Here is a 20,708-nt window from a genome sequence, read left to right on the forward strand (position 1 = left end):
GATCAGGCAAAAATGACACTTCAAGTCTCACTTACACATGAGTGGAAATGGGAGCTATCATGCAGCTGTCTGCACCAGCTGAACGTGAAACCTCAGTGTTAAGATACTGGGAGTGTGTGAATGTGTGTTATTTTACCAGAAAGGCACAGAGCATGTAGAAACTCATGAAGTAGATGATGGCGAAGTTGGCTCCACAGGTGTACTCTTCCCCGGGCAGGTAGTCCGACTTGGGGTCACACTTCTTCCCGTACATACAGCCCAACATCACTTCATGCCATGCCTCCCCTGTAGCACATCTGCATAACGGAGATATCAGAACGTCTCCAATGACATCTCCTGACCTGATACTCAAACTGACATAGCTTTCTTGTTAAGCGTTTGCTTTAGGGAAAGGATTTAATGTTGTGCTACTTCAAGCTGAAGTAGGCGAGATTGGAGCAAATATGATTAAATAAAAGGTATTTTTTATAAAACGGTTGCTATATCGTGACAGTAGTACATGAAACAGGTAACCTGAAAAAAATCATGTGCCTCTGTGTCCTCCGGTGTTCCTAACGGCATCTGCAAGATTTCACAGACCGGAGGAAAACAAGCAGTAAGAGCTGATCTAAGGTTTGCTGACCCCGAGTGTATTACATATGAATCATATTATGTTACGTTAATGACTATTTCTCTCCTCAAATGTTTTCAGAATCATCTTTAGCTGTAAAATGAGAAAGTTTGTGACGCCGCCACCATTGTAAAATCTGTTGAAGTAACGCCAAGTTCCGGTCACATGACCGGAGCACAGCCAATAGGAATGCTCTCTCAATGAATTGACCTGTGATTGGTCAAAGTCTCCCGTCACGGGCTGTTTTCTAAAGCCTGAAAACAGAGCCGTGAGGAGGAGCAGAAGTCTAGTTATCTCTCAGAACACTTGAATTACAATATGCTGAAAGGTTATTATTAGAATTTTTGCCCAATGATGCCAAAAATATACTGACTACTGAAGCTTTAACCCATCTGTTGTTACTTTTAGTAACCTGTTGGAAAACAAATGTGATAATATGTGTAAGAAAAGAGTTCCCTATCAAATATAATCTTTCAAAAAAAATGAACTCAAAGCTTTACAAAATCTGGAAAATAGAACGGATATTATCATCCGCCCTGCAGATAAAGGGGGTTCCACGGTCGTGATGAGCTATGAACAATATGATAAGGGGATGAGATCACTATTAACAGACAAAAATAATTATACCCCCCTTAATACGAATCCTGCAGAACAGATTAAAGAAGAAATTGACACATACGTAGAAACATCAAGAGGTTGGATTAGAGATAAAGATAAAGATTTTCTAACAGTTAAGTATCCTACCTGCCCTGTATTTTATGGCTTACCTAAAACACATAAATCTTTAGAAAATCCCCCTCCTCGCCCTAGTGTTTCAAGTATTGGTTGTCTAACTGAGCCTTTATCTCAATATGTGGATTTTTTTTAATAAAGAAATGGTTGCTAGAACTGCCTTCTTATTTAGGAGACATGTATTTTGTATGTGAACCTAATATGATCTTAGTCACTCTAGATGTCCAAGGTTTGTACACCTGTATCACTCGTGAAATGGGCTTACAGAATTTTTTTTTACTTGGGCGCTCCCCACATAATCTACTGTGCTGCTCATCCCACAAATGCATGATCCTTACAAGTTGTACATCATTGCGAAGGTAAATAAACAGGCTTTCCAACGATGTAAAATACAATGACAATTAGCATTGTAACAACAGAGAAATAATCCACCAAACACAAGTTTCCAAACTGTTTTTTCCCCGAGTGTATTACATATGGGTCCTTTAACAGAGGAAGACAGACGACCAACCTGAATAACAGCAGCACAGCCTGTGGGAATGTCTGGAAGTTGTTGTTCCTGTTGATGTAAGTGCCATCAACCAATGCAATTTTACCAAATATCTGCAGAAAAAAAGAAGGTTATGTTATGGATAATACTCACATCGAGGAACCCGGTTTGCGCTGGGTTAGTCTCCAGATAGTGATTCCAGATAATCAGTCTCCGATCAATCTCCGCCTACCAAATATCTGGGCATTTCTAAAGGTAAAGTTGTCGCTAGAACGGTGGCGAGAATGGCCGCCAACAAACCTGCAGCGCTTACATATCCTGGATTTGGAAAGGCTGATCACAGCCGGTTACCTACATGCGTGGAGACATACGGAGGTGCCATGTGGGGACAACACACTGTTATTGGTCAACGTTGTTATGGACAAGGCTCCACGGAAGAGAGACGAAGATTCTCGAAGAATAAAATCTGCGACCGCGAGTCACATTCTGGAGCCGTTTACTGTCGGGAGGAGAGTTTATTTTTATTTAACTTTGAACAGCAGCAACAGTGAGTGACCCGTCTGTGGGTGTGTCTGTTAGCACGTCACTGCCCCAATGTGAAGGGCCACCCTAAATACTTTGGACTGGTTCTAGTATGCAGGTTTGTTTTAAACTCTTTAATTGTTTTCACACAGTTTTAGCAACATAACCAGGGAGCTTGTCTTCAGTCTCTGGTTGAGCAAAGCGTTTAGAGATTGACTTGAGAGTCTTAGCTCCCATGGAAGGCTCTTAGCCCCACATGATCCATTACAATCATGGAACGTACAAACCTGGAGGGTATTATCGTGCTTTTAACACGGCCCTTTTGCACACAAATTGTGATATTATGAAATAACAAACCAATGTAAAATAAATGTCTAATTCACACAATGAATTTCGATCACACTTTTCTGTTCATAAAATATATATAATATCTATGAAATATAGTTCCTGAGCCTCAGCATGTCTGTTGTTTGTTCGAATAAACTTTCAAAATAAAACAGGAAACGAACTACAACCAAAACCCAGGACCATGACAGCATGAACAACTCAACTCAACTAACTGACGTGAGCGACTCAAATTGACGCGGTGGTGAATGTTATTTAGGTCCTCTATTTTCTTTCTCCTCCTACCATTAAAGGCAGGGTTGATGATGTTATCCAGTCTACACTATTTGTTATATTGGTTGAAATGGTCTTTACACCCCGACAGCGATCCATTACTGATGAGCTCTGAAAAAGGACCGGAAAAGAGCCGTCATCTGTAGCTGCTGTAATCCTGTAAAAACGTCTACCAATCACTGCCTCGCGGTGCGCTTGGAAAGAACCAATCAGATGCCTCCCTGCCTGTACTCTACCCTTGGCGTGCAGAATGGAAGAGAAAACTCAGCTCTGCAGTAGCACTGTCGTGGTTACTTGTCATGAGGTAGCGTTGTTGAGTTGAGGTCCTCTCTCTGCTCTGTGTCTGTGAAGTAGTTACGATGCGGCGGTGCTCGTGCATGTGTGTGGGGGGGCGTTGCCTTGGAAGGAGCCCCGAGGTGAGGGGGGGGATTAGGCGGAGCTCCTGAGGCGATGCTACTTTCAAATGATGCTAGCTTTCCAACATCGTCGACCCTACCTTTAAGTGATTTTGACGTCCGGATGCTACATTTTCATGGTTGTCAATGAGAAGCTATTCATTCTTTTCGTTGATGCCCATTACTTTAAAACTGCAATCAAACACATCATGTCAGAGGTACCTGGTCAATAATCCAAACCGTTCAGCCAATGAGAATTGAAAATACTCAGTGCCTATAATATAATTATCAATAATGGATAATTTATGTGTGTGTGTGTGTGTGTGTGTGTGTGTGTGTGTGTGTATGAGTACCTGCATTCCAACCACAGCGTATATAAAGAACAGCATGAGAATGAGCAGGGCCACATAGGGAAGAGCCTGCAACACAAGGATCGATGGCACTGTCAGACAGACATAGTAAACCACATGGCTATTAATGCTGAGAGACGATACCGACCTGAAGGGATTTGATGAAGGTCCACAGAAGGTTCCGTATCCCCTCAGAGCGATTTAAAAGTTTCACTAGACGCATGACACGAAACAGTCTGAAGAATGTGACTGATACGCTCATGTTCTCAGAAGACTTTTCAGAGAGAGAGAGTGAGCACATTTTACATTACATATAACTCCTAAATTACACAAAAATGGGAATTCAGGAAAAGTGAAAGCAACTCACCGCAATTGCTTGCATGGGATCCACCGCCTGCAGAAAGAAATATTTGTTTTTTCTACTTTAACAAACACACTGTTTGGCACGTACATCCAAAGTTTAGGACTGTTGTAATGCTCACATTGCAAACGTTTTTAGTCTCAACACAACCACATCTGATCATTTCATAAAGGGAAAGTCTTGCATGAGAAGCAGAACAATGCTTTTATGTGTGCATGTTTAAACAAAAGAAGATATTCAACATGCAGGTATTATTAGTGCGTCCAGTGTCCAGTCAGTTGAAGGATAACACACTGTAATTCATGCACAATACTGTACAAGCATACTGTATCACGTAACAACAAATTCCAGGACTTATTTCCATCGTGGTCCCTGATGGAAATTTCCATCAATTCTCTTAAATCTATAGACTTTAGACTCCCAAAGCAGTACTTGAAATCAAAACGTTTGGAGCGTCTTAACATCAGCTGTCTGCGGTGTTGATTATTATGCTGCTCAAGACAAAAGCTGTTCTTAAGCACTAATTAAACCTAAAATCAAGTAGTGGCGGTTCCTTTAAGTTAGAGTTTCATGAATATGCAGCTATGCCGTTGGATCTACACACCCTGGTGGAGGAGGATAAAGAGACCATGGACCACGTCGGTGGTGAGCACTATCGGTCTGGATTTGAGACTTCTCTACAAACTGCGGGGTACCTGGTTTTAGCTTCCCACTGCTCATCTCTTATTTTAGATATTGTTTTTAGTGACTTTGCATCCTGGGACATTTGCTTGCATTGTTTACTTTAAGGGCGCTTTCACAAGCCATATTCTGTTTTGCTGGTCCGAATCAGAGTGAAATTAGTACCTTTGGTTTGTATTCTATTTAGTCTGGGTCGGTTTCACAGTGCGCAAATTAAAGCGGACCAGATAAGAGATTAAGTTGTTAAGGGACGTGTACGAAGGAGCAAATGGATCTTTTTCGTCTTGAGAGCTGCCACTTCTATGCAGGGGATCACGGACTTTGATATATTGCTGTCAAAGTTTTTTTTTCCACTTTTACTCTGTGCTGATCTACTCTATGTTTGAATCCCTTCTCCTCCAGTTTATCTCAAATGACTTCGACTTTATTTAGTATATTCTGTATGTTCTGTTCGGCCCAGATGTCAAGCAAACATCGGCCTTCTGCAGAAGTCCAGGTCAGTCCTTTACCTCCAGTCATTTAGCTGTGTTCATCTCAACAAATGACCACACAGGCAGCCTGCATTTCAGTTCGCTAGACCACCTCTCACAAGCAGTCTCGGACCGGTTGTTTTGGTCGTACACCAGAGTACGATTACTGCGTTTACAACAGACCAACGCAGGGTGGAACCGCACCAGAGTTTGATTAAAAAAGACTAAATGTTGGCTTGTGAAATATCAGAAGACTAGATAAATGTAAGTCCATTTACCATTCGTGAAAGTTCCTCCAGTTTTTAAGGTAGCCTATTTCATCCTTGTCAACTAAACCTGTTTTGGGACAACCTATAGCAGTAGCCGTGCCATGCTTGCTCTCTCAACTCCACTAACTCCCATAAGCATGCCTTTAAAGCATTGAGGTCTCAGAGTTAAAACAGTGTAGAGAAATTCAGATCTGGACTGTCTATAGCTCCAGCTGCACGCTCACGCATTTAATGAGTGTAGACTCAGCGGTACGCATGGCGTCTGTGTAAGCATCAGTTTGCACGCACACACCACCGGGTGCACATGCCCCTCCCCTTCTCTCACACACAAGTACACAAGCGCCGCTGCTTCAAGCTAGAGAGTCACCATTTTGTGTCTGGTTTGCTTATTATAGTTGAATAGTGTTTGCTCAACAGTCGACGCTTGATTGTGTAATAATTTAGTTATTCTTGAGTAAATTCTTGTTTGCCTCTTGTGTCATGCAACATGTGAATGTCATGCAAAACAGAAGCAAGTGAATAGTTACAGAGCAGCCATGGAGACAGTAAAGTCCTCCAGAGGAGGCCAGTGCTGCCTGTGGGAGGGAAACACAAGTTCAAGAAGTGATGTCAGAGAGGAAAGAAAGAGAGCTTCCAGCTGTAAAGGTGCATCCATCTGTGGCAGAAATAAGTGACAGTGAGAGATGAAGGCATGAACATGGAAAGAGACATTTAATGTCACCATTCATAAAACAAAAGATGGACCCGTATGCTCCTTATACTGCATGTATTCTCAAGATTTACTGTATACATTCTGAAGACTGTCAAATAACATTAATTACATGAGCAGGCCTGTTTCCCTTATTCAATTTAAGATTCAATTACACCACATTAATACCAATATTTCATAAAGCGCTTCTCAGAATTTCAAAATATGTCGCTGATATGGTTGCAAAGAAGGTCATCTGGCTTGAGAGACCTCCACAGTGCTATTTTTTAAAGGCACAGTTTGTAAGTCCCAACACGTATAAATCATTGCGGGTCGGTGTCCCATGCGTGCTCACAGAAGCACCAAATGTGCTTACATGTTATTTCAAAAGTGTTTCGGTCATAGGCCACATTTGTGTAAATGTATAATAAAAATGTGTGTTTAGTATTCTTTTGTTCTGTATGTGTAAATTGTGTGAGTGTGAGACAGAGACAAAAAAGAAAGAGAGAGCAAGGCAATGGTACTCACATCGATTTCGCTCAGCATCACGTCCACGACACTTCCGATGACGATGACAAAGTCAAAGACGTTCCAGGGGTCTCCGAAATAACCCTTTGAGAAAACAAACATTAGTGTGGATGTGTGTGTATCTCGGAATGTCACTCGCCATGATATCCTTTTGTCATGATGCATGCACAGTATGTATGCTGGGTCATTTCTATGTTCCTTATCTAGGGTCCTTATTGTACCACATTGGTAAGGGCTATCTTTGCAGCTCCAGCTGCAAAAGAACGAAGGGAGACGGACGTTTTTCAAATGCCGTTCAAATGGTTAAAAATCCATCCAGCTACTGTGGAGATATCAATGTCTAGCATCAAGAAAACTGTCTTGCGGACAGGTTTTAAGGAGTATAACATCAGTAGGCTATAAGCTGTAGGTGGCTGATTTCCACTGCAATTTTTGTCACTGTCAGTATAGTTGCTAGTTGACTAAGTATGTGCTCTTTGTTGTGTAATGTAGAGCCTCTGCTCTTTTTCTGAGGTCAATCAATGTTATCAAACCACTTCCACATTTTTCAAAGTTGTGCCGTCTTTGGAATGAGCGGACATAAACATTACATGTGTGTTGCTGCTGTACATAGTTATCAAGTGGCAAATATTTATCACACCAAGATTTCTACAAGTGCTGCCGTGAATCTGATACGGCACATGACTAGTTCTCCTTTGCATGAATACAACAGTTGATCTCCTTATTGTTAAAACCCACTAACGACGATTGAGTGATCTAGTTTGTGTCCGTGGTCGCCATCAACACAGGAATTAAAACTGGTGAGAATCTAGCATCCTGAATTCAGTTACTCCATCACTCAATTAATTTAAATAAGGCGTTCATATACCAGCACTCACAAGGTACTGAACTTAATGCAGTTTTTAAATGCTCAAATAACATCATTTGACACAGAATTTTTTTTTTTATATCGTCCCAACAAATGGGCTCCCATGAAAAGGTTTCACACATTCACATGGAGATTAGGCATGGATGTGATATCTCTCTTTTTGCCATATTTATTGGATGATTTGCAGCAGAAAAACACATTTAAGGTATCCGGACGACTACAAAATACAAGATCAATCATTATGCAAATGATATGAACACTGCAGTGCTTGTGATCAACATCATTTCTGTGTTTGTCCCAAAATCACTGGTTCAAGTCCTGCTAAGATGTCTGTTAAGAACTCTGCTCAGACACAACACTTGTGCTTTAAATGGACTGTATGTAACTTTTTTACGCATATAAGCAAGTTTTAATCATTTTTTATTGCCAAAGTGTGAGCAGGTTGTAACCCAACCTAAAAAATGAGGCCTCCCGCGGCTTTCTGTGTTTCCTCTATCAGCCTGTAGACTGCTTTTAATGTGAAGAACCCGGGCCTGTTTTAGCTAACGTTCGGTTAGAAATGGAGTCCGCTAACGCCAACAAACGACCAGCCCCTTCAACACAACTCTGACTCCAACACAAACTCCACGGAAAAAAAACACAAAGTGATATCTAGTGAAGCCCGTCTGGGAAGACAGTAATGTGTCTGACGTCGGGCAAAGCCTAGTGTTGTGGGAGTGTGTGTGAATGTGGGAAGTGAGTGGTGAAGCAAGAGAGAGAGAGCGACGGCGAAACGAGCGAGCAGTGGAGTAATGCAATGAATTTTGACTAACCTTGGCTTTGAAGGCCATGAGTTTAAGGATCATCTCCACAGTGAAGAGCACCGTGAAAATCACGTTCAGCATGTCCGACAGGTGAGTAACGTGGTCTGACTGGTTACAGTGCTGTGGGTTAAAGAGGTACAGATCGACAGCTGCATGAATATAAAGTGAGACAAAGTGATTTACCTGCATGTTAGCTCTCAGCTAAGTGCTAACATACAAGTCATCTGGAAAAAGGTTCAGCAGCATCTGGTCAGGATCACACAACTGACTAACAGCTTATTACCAAATTCTGTTACGCTCCAGCCCCCCACACAACACAGACAGACCGACAGATAGACAGACAGACAGATAGTGTTTTATATGTATGTGATGTGTGTTGTATTCATACCTGCATTCCCAGACACATGGTGTTGAGCATAATAAGGAGGAACATAAGGTACTCAAAGTAGCAGGAGGTGACGACGTACCACACCTGGTACTGGTAGGGGTTCTTGGGAATATAACATCGCAGTGGTCGGGCCTTAAGAGCATACTGGACACACTGGCGCTGGAGGGGTTAAAAAAAAGTAGAGGGAGATAAAGAGGGTTTAGACAAATTGAATATGTTATAAATAAGGATGATGAATTTTTTAGGCCGATAGCAACAACAGACAGTTGAGACTAAAACTAAAATCTAACGATGATATATATGATGATACTCCTTCTTTTACATAAACAATACTTTTGGCAAGGGACTCTTAAATCTGGTTATTAAAGATAACCAGATCCTTTAACACATCCTTGACCTTTGACATCCTTTAGAGAGCAAGTCAACCCTCAAACTCTGCTGCGACCCTCCCTGGTGGGGGCAAACATCTGCGTGAAGCATGGCTGAGTAGTGTGTGACTACTTAAAGCCTCATCCACACTGGGAACGTCAGGAGCGCGTGGCGGCTGCATTGCCTGTTGTTTTTTATTTCGGCGTCCGTGTTAACAGGTTAGAGCAGAGACGCGCGCGGTTCACAGCAACAACAGACAGTGAAGGTGATCTATGGACAGTATATTGCGACATATCAGCAACATTACTACAGTTTCAATGTCTATCTGTAGAATATATTCCGGAGATGGAAAAAAAAAAGAGAAAAAAAGACTTATTTTTATATCAACACTTCCTGCCTTCATTTCAAAATAAAAGCCCTCAAGCGTTTTTTTCTGTGAACAGAATTCCTTCATTTTTTAACACAATGCTTTTATTCTGAAATATGTGCAGGACAGTGCTGTAAAACATGCAGTGACTTGCACGGCTCCATGAATGAATATAGTACAGGGTTTTAATTGAGGATTATTACCATTATTTACAAATTACCACACGTTTCTTAACCTTTCTCTGTCTAAAATTAATATAAATTACATTTAAAATGAAATGAAATGAAAAGGCCATTATGAAGGGCAAACTCTATGTAGAAAGAAAGGGCTGACAGCAGCAGCAGAAACGCGGATGGTGTGAACACCCGACATGTCAATCACGCAGCCGCTACGCGCTCCTGACGTTCCCAGTGTGGACGAAGCGTAAGTAAGGGATGAGGGGACACAGTATAACCACCGCTCAGCAAGGACGTGCACAAGGCCGGGTCTAAGTTTCCCGAGCAACAGCCCATTTGTCTTCTTTGGCTGAACTGACCCCCCTGCCGGAGCTGGAAGACAACGCCTGTGGGTTGCCCGGTGTAGCATTATTGCTTGTAGCAGATTTAATAATTAATTAATATCAAAATATGTAACTATAATTAATAACTCAATATTATGAATCAGAAACCCATTAATTGGTGTAAAAGGTGGAGGAGAGTGATGACACTCGTGAAATGTTGTTTGGTGCAAGGCCCCTGCTGATTCAGCACCACGGACAGGGCCGGCAGTCATGCCATATATATATTTACTATTCATTCTGATGTGCTGGAGATAAACAGAAAAAGTAAATGAATAACAAGGAAATATCCTAAACAAATCATATGAAATAACCCCCATCATTTGTCCTTGGATCGCTATTATGTGAAACAAGATAACAAACTAGGTTAACTACCATTTCAACAAACATTCACAATAATAATTAGGATGAAGTGAATCTACTCTAAAGCAGATTTATCTTTCTCCATCTGTCCATTGTTCACACTGAATCTTCCATCGTTTCTCAGACAAACAGAAGCACATGGCTACTTATTATGCAGAATGATGTCATCGGACCTTCCTGGTGCAACTACTGTCGGACCTCGCCGTAGGGTATTTAATCTAACAATCCTTCCTGGTTGGCATCATGTAGCGTTCCATGCAGCAGTGGTATGAGTGAGAGCTATACTCAATATTACTCAATAATATAATATCCCTAACATTACTTTAGGTCCTCTGGCTATGGACGTTTTGAAAGCCCTTCCCTCAGATCCCTTCACATCAGTCAGTCAGTAAGAGAACCAAATCTCAGTCAGATATACAGCTGCTAGAAAAAAGCTTTTATTTTCTCTCCTGGCAGGTTGTGTCGGAGTAAAATACAACACCCCCGTTGCGTCTTTACGCATGGAGCATCCCGTTGCGCGCCTGGTTTCGCTTCTACCTGTGAATTATATTTTTTCATTTCCCCCCCCCCCAGGAGCCTCGTGGGCCCTTTTACGTGGTCGGGCCCCCGGGGGCTTGAGACCCGTTAAGCTCGTGCATTAAGAAGGCGGTGCAGGGAGAGTGTGTATTGACGGAACAACGGGTGTTTGTTTTCATAATAACGGGCTGTCAACCTAATGGGCCAGTGGTGCATTTGTCGGACTATTGGGTTGTCGGAATAACGGGATATTGGAACAATGACATGGCACCTGTGTGTGTGTGTGTGTGTGTGTGTGTGTGTGTGTGTGTGTGTGTTTGTGTGTGTGTAAGAGCTCAGTCCTGACCTTGTGCAACATCATTCATATTTTCACAACAGGTAATTTTTAACAGACCTGGTTTTTGTCCAGCTCACAGTCCTTATACTCCTGCTCTCCTTGCTCCTGGAAGGTGACAATGACGAAGCCCACGAATATATTCATCATGAAGAAGGCGATGAGGATGAGATAGACGATAAAGAAGATTGAGATGGCCACTCGATTGTTGTACACTGGGCCTTTATCCTCTAAGTTTGAATCGATGGCTTTATATAGTAACCTATAGGAAAAAAAAAAAAAAAAGTCATATTCAAATCCACACACATACAATATATAGACAGAAAAAAAGAATATACTCAAAATCAATGTAAAGGGGATGTACTGTTTACTAAACTATATACACAATCAACAGTCAATGCCGTCAAAGAACAGATCAGGACTCACTTGGGCCATCCTTCAAAGGTAGAAATAGTGAAGAGAGCCAGCATGCCGTTGAGGATGTTGTCAAAGTTTAGTTCTGAGTTGGTCCATCTCCTCTCATGGACCTCCATTTCATGAAGTGCTCCTTCCTGGTACCTTATATACCAGCCTCTGAATCACATAGTGAAGGGGAAATACAGACAGGCAGGGCTACAGTCAAGATCACCTCAATCAGCATTTCTGCAGGGTTCATCAAATTAAAATCTACGATTCTTAAGACATTTTTAATTCCACAGCTGTGCCTGCGCTGTGTTTACATTTTATGCAGGAACTGTATTGCTTATACAATACAACATGTTTTCATCTTCTCTTTTTCATTGCCAAGACTAGTGGGCCGGTTGAATTGAGATGCGAGCTCTCATGAGGGCAATATTTCTGTTAGAAATGAATAAATCCTTTATATACTGACAGGATTTTTCTGTTGAAGTTAATAAACTGTGTTCACTTTTAAAGTTGAACGTATATTTGTTTGTCTTCTGTATAAATGTGAACATGGTATTTTATAATAGTGTGGTACAATATCATGGTTCAGTTCTCTCTTGATGTCACACGTGATGCCAATGGAGCAAACTCCATCCGCTGATGAAGACCTTAGATGAGGTTAAAAGCCCTGGAAAAAGCTAGTAAGTGGCCCTTAATTAAACTGACAAATGATTTTGTCAAATGTGCTTTGTTTACTGAATGTTTTATCTAATTTCCAAGTTAAAAACACTTTGATTTACGTTTCCCTTTGAATAATGTTGCCCAGAGCTTTCCACATGTGAAAAAGAGGCCTCGAATAGCATTACGCACTACACAACAAAGTCCTTACTTGCATGTTTCCTCAGTCATTTTGTCGGGATCTGTGCAGGCATAGAACTTGCCCTGGGAAGGCAACAAAAGTGTCTTACTGAGAAGGCAGACAGACAAATGTTTACATCACCAAGTATAGTGCTAAGGAACAGTTTGCCATTTTATTTCTTTGTCTTCTCACTTTGAAAAGTTGGACTCCGATGCAGGCAAACATGAAGTCCAGTAGCATGGTGACCAGCACGATGTTTCCAATGGTCTTGACAGCAACAAACACGCACTGGACGACATGCTACAAAGACAGAGATATCACAGATGATGCGTCGGGTCGGTATTAGAGACGTTTAAAACTGCAAGTCTATTGATAGACATCTCATACCTTGAGTCCCTTGGCTCTGTTGATGGCCCTCAGGGGCCGTAGTACCCTTAACACCCTGAGAATCTTCACCACGGAGATGGCACTGGATCTAGATAAGACACGATAAGATAAGATAATCAGCAAAGGGGACAGGGCAAACAACAAGAGGCATCAGTAAAAGACAAAACAAGATCTAATAAACAAGCAAGTAAACAATAAAGATATAGTCAGTAAGTAAACAATAAAAAACAAGATATAAAAAAATAGACTGAATGAGTGGTTGGCTTCACAGTATTGCACATATGAATATTAAATATGCAATGTTGATATTGCACAGTGGTATACATTGATATTGCATATGAATGAGTGAATGAATGAATTGTCAGCGTTGGTTGTAGAGTCTGACAGCAGCAGGAAGGAAGGAGCTGCGGTGTCTCGGTGAAGCAGACTTAACCAGTCTGTTTAGTCTCTTCCTGTCTGCAGTCAAGATGCCGCTGGCCCAGATCCTCCTTATTTCCTGATCTAAAAACCCTCTTTTTTTCCCTTGAGGAGAGCCTTTGTGTCAGAAGTAATCCAGGATGTGCTGCTGGAAAAAAAGCGTACAGTCCTGGTGGGTACGGCATTCTCCACACAGAAGTTGATATAGTCCGTTATACAGTGTGTGTGTGAGACCATCAATGTCCTCACCATGAGCATCACTAAAAATGTCCCACATTGTTGAATCAGATCAGTCCTTCAAAGCCTCATCAGCCTCGTCGAACCATCTCTTCACTGTGCGAGTGAAAGCTGTCTGCCTGTGCACCAGGTTGTGATCAGATCTTCCCAGTGGAGGGAAAGGGGAGGAGTTATATGCTTCCTTGGTGTCGGCATAAAATAAATCCAGTGTTTTATTGTCTCTGGTGTGGCATGTAACATACTGAATGAATGTGAGCAGAGTGGATGACGGAGGGACACGATTAAAGTCACCAGAAACAGGAGAACTCGAGTCTCTCGTCCGGTAGCAGCATCGCTGTGTTACAGAGTGCTAACAGCTGATCGCTGGGTCCCCTGGTCGTGGTTGTAAACAGTGCAAGAACCAGTAAAGAAAGCAGTGCAACATTTTTAATGTTCATAGCGCAACTTAAAAAGTTATTAACTGCAAGAAAGTACAACAAAAGTTAAATTAAGATTTTAAATCAGAAAAAGATCAACGGTGATCAGGAGCTGCTGACAGGCTGTCACTCATGCGGCGCCGGAAGCAGAAGATGATGCAAACACAGGCTCACCGTATTTACTGATGTACCGTTTCCACTTGATGGCAATATATTGTTGTTTAGTCTCATGGCGTGACGGCACATGGCATTGCTTTATCAAATCCAGGAGTCAACAAGATAAAGAATAGAGCTCTTTGCAATAGAGAGGAGGTCAGTCAGTAAGAAGTGATGCGGTATACATAGACTCCACTTACTCCATGCCCATTGAGAGGAGAGACACGCTGACCACCAGAAGATCCAAGATGTTGAAAGAGTTCCGACAGAAAGAGCCTTTGTGAAGAATGGCGCCGTATGTTGTCATCTGAAAAGGAATATACGTTATCCATTATGAACACACCGCAACTGTACTAAGAACAAGTTCCTGCTGTAGATGTAACATATAAACTAAAAAGTGTTATTGCATCTCAAAACTATTAACACTGCCTTTAAAATTATAGGGCTGTCTTAACTGTTCAGAGAATTTGGTGCTCAAACTTTAAATAAATAAGGAAAGAAATGTTATTACTGACCAAGACAAACTTTTACTGTCTGTTAACTACATGTAATCTAAGACAAAATTGTGTTAGATCTGTTTTATTTGTCAGTGTTTCGGTTTCCAGTGATTTTTATGGTTGGTTAACCAAGATTTCATTACATAATAATATACATGTGAGTGACCAATTAAAGGGAAATCCAACATGCAGTGTCCAAAAAAGATTTGTGTCCACCACGAATCTCTAGAAAAGCTTCACCGTCCCCCTTGCATAGATTCTTAAGCCGGAGATATACTTGCTGTTAACGACGCATTTGCGTGAGCATTGCGTACGTAGTCAGAAAGTAATGTGATGCAAGTGCGCGGTTAAAAAGCAAGTACATCTCCGGCCTTAGAGTCTCTGGAACTTTGTTGGAGTGGTGAACACCGTTCTTCCAAAGGAATAGGTTGAGTTCATTTGGGAGTGACTGTGTAGGTCATTGCATATGATTCACATAATGTTCATAATCATTCAGAGAGCCTTCAGGAAGCATCATGATTCATGATGTTTCTCCACAAGTCTTCAGCTTTAATCTTTAATTTGTCACCCATCTGTATCAACAATATTAACTGTGGTACTTGTTATTACCTTGAGCACAATTTCCGCCGTGAACACCGAAGTGAAGACTATATCAGCATAGGCCAACACCTAAAAAAAGTCACATTATTAATATCAATAATAGTATAATATCTATACTAGATGCTGACAGTGTGAATGAAAATAGTAATTTTTCAACCGCAATTCAACCTAAATATTCACATTACAACGGGACAGACATGAGCTTGTCACCTTGTTCCTGAAGGACATGGGGTCGATGGGATCCTCAGCGGCTAAAGAGACAGATGACAGCAGGATGAAGAGGAGGATGATGTTGGTGAAAGTAGTTGCGTTGATAATACGATGGCAGAGCTTCCGGAACCTGAAATGGTTAAAAGACACGTTCGTGACAATGTTGAAAGAACTTATGAAATTCCTCCAGCAGGCAGGGATGCATTTAAAAAGTTAATCAGGAACCATAAGGGACCGTAGTAAATTGTGACTGCTGTTGGAGCAGTATTTTCTCTTGGCCTAGTAGCTAGGCAACAAGCTACAAGGCTTTTATTCTGACATGTTTACTTTTACTTCCAGGTCACATGTCTGCCATTCTTCAGACTTCGGTTCAAAAGGAATAATGACAAAAAGGAATAAACAACAACCAAAATTGGATCGTTTTTTTGTATTTGGTTTTGTCGTTTTTTCATTCAGAAACCAAAAACGGAAAAAACTACTCTGCTTTCCTGTTTTTCCGTTTTTGGCTTCAAACGAAAAAGCAGAATAGCCTGAACGTAAACGGACCCATGAGCCCCACCCCACTGTCATTACTATCAACCCCAACGATCACCAGCATCATACTTGTTCTGAGGTCCAAAGATAAAAAAGGAGCTGGCTTCTGGCATCGGCACCGCTTCCTCCTTCAACTGCAGATCTGCCATTGGACGAGGTCTCGGGCTCTCTGGGATCTCAGGGTCCTCTTCCTCATCATCACCTACCCAACAGAAAGAGCGAGGGATTAGCAAAGTTCCTTTCTTACCTCTGAGTTTGAAATAGTATGAACAGTACAGTCCGGAGTCACTGTGATTTACCAGGAAAGTCTGCTGGAGGGAAAGGGTCTTTGATCTCATTAACGTTAGACTCAAACTCGTCGATTTTCAGCTGCACATTGAAAATGAAATAGTTTGAAAGGTAAGAAAGAGAAAGACTGTATCACACTGTTTAGTTTACATTGTTGATGAATGCTCTTGGATGCCTTACCTTGGCAGTTGTAGGGATACCCTCTACACCCTTGGCCCGTTGCTCAGCCAGCTTCTTTGCCATATTTGCTTTCTCCTCTGATGCTTTGTCTGGCATGTTGGCTCTATAAATATACACAGGGGCTGATTCAACTGGTTGTTGGTTTGTGGCATTCAAGAAAATTGCAGTATTTTACAACTTGAACCATCATGTTCTGATTAAAACAACTATATGTTACTACACTTTATTGTACACCATCGTAGGAAATATTGACATGAGTGCGCTTAATGGAAATGGCTTTACAGCAGGGTTCAAGGTTTTTCGATTGTCATATAAATCAGCCAACGTTCCATCTCAGACTGCATGAACAGTGCAGTGTTGTATTGTAAATTGTAAAATGCACTAATAGCCAAATCCAGAGTTATTTCCCTTCCTCCGTTCATGTGAATGAGACCGATATAAAATAAAAAAGATGCAACTCTTTTTGAAGATAAATGCACTTTTGAAGCCTTTAAAGGCATGATGATAAGCTTGCAGCAGACCTGTCAACCCATAGACTGTATAGAAGAAGTGGACGTATAGTCACCGTGACGTCACCCATTTCTTTGTGGACTACCGTTTTGAAGCCTCGAGTTCGGCATTTTGGCCGTCGCCATCTTGGTTATTAGAAACCAGAAGTAACAGAGATAAGTACAACCGAACACTGAAAAGACATTTTCAGGCTTCCAAAAAGGTTACAATTAACTTTGATGAAGTAAAAACACACTGTGAAAGGGTTAAAGTTCTATGACGACAACACTGACAACTCCCAGACTGGACAACGCTGTGGTAGCGACCTGTCAATCACAAGGTAGCCCTGCCCTAAAGCATCCCCTGCTTTATGGTCTATTTGACTCTAAATGGGACCATAATTTACTAAATGAACATCATGCTGTATTGAAGAAGACTTGAAACTAGCGATTGAGACCATAAACTCATGTTTACAATGTTTACTGAGGTAATAAATCAAGAGAGAAGTAGGCTCATTTTCTCATAGACTTCTATACAACCAGAGGAGTCGCCCCCTGCTGGCTGTTACATTGACTTCACTTTTCAGACACCAGAGTTGCCCACTGGGTCAACCACACTCTGATCCTACTCAGCGCCGTACGCCCCCCTCCCTCCCGCTACGTCTCCTTGAAAGTATGAATGACAGGCTTGCAGTGGTCGGGTCTGAGACAGTGGGTTTCAAATCTTGGCTTTCAGAATATTAAACTGTTGTCGCCAAAGTCAGATGATAAGTAAATACAACTGTGAAGCTTGTAAAAGCATGATGACAAGCAGAGAACGGAGCAACTTAACGGCAGAGGCATTACAACAGGCTGAGTGTGTTTCCCGCCCACACACAAACACACACACACACACACGCACACAAATATAATGCTGGGTTAATGTTTGCGCGTGAGATTGCAAGTCAGTAAAAAAACATAAAAACACGGGCTCTGATTAGCTAAATATGTATAATTTTTAACATTGAGGAAGACATACCGGAGTGCTTTCTTGCGTTTTTTCTCCTCTGCTTTCTCTTTCTGTGCCAAAGTGAGAGACTCGGCCTCGGCCAAGTTATCAACAGCAATGGCCAGGAAGACATTCAGAAGGATGACTGAACAGGGGAGTCAAAGCTTATAACAGTGATTTCAATTGAACTGTGGTTGTCATGGTTCGGAGTTCAGTGTTGGTTAAAGAAACACACACACACACACACACACACACACACACACACACACACTCTGTAAAGGATACAATTTCCAACGACGAAGAGGATGATGAAGTAGATGCTGACTAGGATACCAGGCATGCTGGGTCCTTCATGAGCCATGATGCCGTCATACATGACAGTGTTCCAGTCCTCACCGGTCAGGATCTGAAACACAGTTAAGTTACTGCAAATCATTTTGACATATTTCAAAATATTCAAACTTAGCTTTTTGGAGAAATCCCATTGTTTTCATCAGTTTATGACTAGTGGTTGTAATCGTACCTGAAACACAGTGATCAGGGCCTGAGGGAAGCTGTCGAAGGTGCTGCGGGGTTTGGGTTGGTTGGGGAAGTTGAACTTCCCTCCAAACACCTGCATACCCAGCAGGGAGAAGATGACAATGAAAAGGAAGAGGAGCAGCAGCAAGCAGGCAATGGAACGGGTCGAGTTCAAGAGGGAAGCCACCAGATTACTGAGAGATGTCCAGTATCTAGGGCACACAACATCAGTCGAATAAGTCATCAGTTATTCGGACATTTGTATTCAGGCAACCTGGTCTCACTCCCAACTTGTCAAGCTTGGCAAGAACCCCTCGGCATCGGATACCGTCGCACGGAGGCACCCTTTAGAGACTGTATGCGACGCACTGGGCTTTCAACTAACTCCAATGTAAACCCACCCGCGGCAATATCCCAAGGTCAAAGCAAGTGATGTAGTATTAAGAGCGTGAGAGATATTTTCTGCAGTATAAATACACAGATACCAGCTGCGCTTTCTGCTTTCTCTTCATGTCGTCGGTGTGGAAGTTCTTCAGCTGAGTGAAGAAGACATAAAGATGCAGGTCCTAAATAAGCTGTGGAGGAACAACCTTAAAACAATTGGAACAAATCACTTAATCAGACACTTATGGTGAGCCGTTTTAACATCTATTAGCTCAGCTTGACTTTCCAGAATTAACATAAAAGATATCAACGATGGCAATTTGACTAGTCGTAATTACATTGTGACTAGTCAGAATTGTTATTTAAGATATCTATGACATCATTCTGACTAGTCAAAACGACAAGTCAAGTTAGATGCAATGATCATCAGTGATGCTCATGCAAGGCTTCCCATTGGATATCGGCCCAACAAAGTATCTGAACAGTGTCAGCAGAAGCTTTTGCTGTTGTTGATCAGATAGCCATGAAATAGAAAGAGCTCATCATCAAGGAATGGATTGAAAAAGATAAAGCAGAGCTTCGTTCACTAAAGAGTTGTGGTAGAAATTTACAGCATATTGTATATTTATTGTCTCCAGACACACTTTATAAACCCATACGACTGCAGTACAGCAGCCATAGTATGTTTGAACAGCTTCTGCCTCCCACTTGCAGTTGCTTCTGACATAGTTACAGATATCGGCAACATAATTTCGCCTAGTCAAAACTCTAATTCAAGATATTTGTAATTACATTTTGACCAGGTGGAATGAAAGTTAAAGATATCTCCAAATGAGATATCGCCAATCAAAATTAATTTAAAGATATCTATAACTTGATAATAGATCTAACAATGTAATTATGACTCTTCCTTACTCTAGTTTGAGATATCTACAACATCATTTTGACTAGTTAAAACTTAATTTAAGATATCTAAAAAAGGACAATGTAGATTTCTTTAATTGAGGGGAATTAAAGATATCTTGAACTGGAATTATGACTAGTCAGAATTAACTAATCAGAATTCAGTTGCAGATATCCATAATTCACATTGCAGATATCTGCAAATATGTAATGAGAAACCCCATACACATGAATGGCAAACGTAGTTTTGCCTGCTCAAAATATAATTAGAGATGTCTCGAATTACAGTTTTGATCGGGCAAAATGACGTTGCAGATATCTGTAATGAATATCCAGTCTAGCTAATACTGTAGATGTTAAAGCGGCTTGCCAGGTGCCATTGTAACGAGATAATCAATGTCTTTCGACATGTCACTTCACCTCTCAGTGGTCTTAATGTTATGGCTGATCGGTGTATAATTACAACTACTAATACTAAGATGTTTTTAATCAAAGCACATTTTTTAATAAAAATACATATCTTTTATTTCCTAATCATTTGAAGTGTGTGTTTTATGCATATAACCACTATAAATGACAACAACAAAGTAAAATGATAACACTTAGAGTTTTTGGCGGTGGTAATGCAGCACAACATGGAAGTGAAAGCTGTTTATTTCAATGTGAAATTGCAATAAAAATATTTTGTCCATAATCTATAAGTAATAGTGATCTCAAAATTGATCAAAATAATCGTCATTATCATTTTGGCCTTAATCGTGCAGCCCTACCACACACACACACACACACACACACACACACACACACATAAACACACACACGCACGCACACACACAAACGCACATAAACACACAACACACACACACACACACACACACACACACACAGCACAGTGCTGCAGCATAGCTCTGCCTCCTCTCACTCACTCAGTGCTGTCTTGTTGTCACTCATCCCATCTCTCTTTGTAGGTTTTCTTATGGTTA

General features: G+C 41.3%; 1 protein-coding gene across 1 annotated transcript in view; it reads right to left on the reverse strand.

The window, feature by feature from the left end:
* The window catches only part of LOC141775068 (dihydropyridine-sensitive L-type skeletal muscle calcium channel subunit alpha-1-like), a 52,828-nt gene that overhangs the window by 8,980 nt on the left and 23,140 nt on the right, over window positions 1-20,708 (reverse strand). The window contains exons 12-34 of the mRNA XM_074647995.1: window positions 18,443-18,650; window positions 18,205-18,325; window positions 17,950-18,064; window positions 16,444-16,546; window positions 16,275-16,344; window positions 16,045-16,177; window positions 15,442-15,571; window positions 15,241-15,300; window positions 14,335-14,441; window positions 12,909-12,996; window positions 12,714-12,821; window positions 12,552-12,604; window positions 11,705-11,851; window positions 11,339-11,540; window positions 8,774-8,932; window positions 8,395-8,505; window positions 6,715-6,798; window positions 6,026-6,073; window positions 4,085-4,111; window positions 3,866-3,991; window positions 3,721-3,786; window positions 1,854-1,945; window positions 137-296 (exon numbers count right to left, since the gene is read on the reverse strand). Coding sequence (XP_074504096.1) covers window positions 137-296; window positions 1,854-1,945; window positions 3,721-3,786; window positions 3,866-3,991; window positions 4,085-4,111; window positions 6,026-6,073; window positions 6,715-6,798; window positions 8,395-8,505; window positions 8,774-8,932; window positions 11,339-11,540; window positions 11,705-11,851; window positions 12,552-12,604; window positions 12,714-12,821; window positions 12,909-12,996; window positions 14,335-14,441; window positions 15,241-15,300; window positions 15,442-15,571; window positions 16,045-16,177; window positions 16,275-16,344; window positions 16,444-16,546; window positions 17,950-18,064; window positions 18,205-18,325; window positions 18,443-18,650 — 2,518 coding nt within the window. The remainder of the gene's footprint in view (window positions 1-136; window positions 297-1,853; window positions 1,946-3,720; window positions 3,787-3,865; window positions 3,992-4,084; window positions 4,112-6,025; window positions 6,074-6,714; window positions 6,799-8,394; window positions 8,506-8,773; window positions 8,933-11,338; window positions 11,541-11,704; window positions 11,852-12,551; window positions 12,605-12,713; window positions 12,822-12,908; window positions 12,997-14,334; window positions 14,442-15,240; window positions 15,301-15,441; window positions 15,572-16,044; window positions 16,178-16,274; window positions 16,345-16,443; window positions 16,547-17,949; window positions 18,065-18,204; window positions 18,326-18,442; window positions 18,651-20,708) is intronic.

Source organism: Sebastes fasciatus, chromosome 1 (genome assembly GCF_043250625.1).
Source record: "Sebastes fasciatus isolate fSebFas1 chromosome 1, fSebFas1.pri, whole genome shotgun sequence".
NCBI lineage: Eukaryota > Metazoa > Chordata > Actinopteri > Perciformes > Sebastidae > Sebastes > Sebastes fasciatus.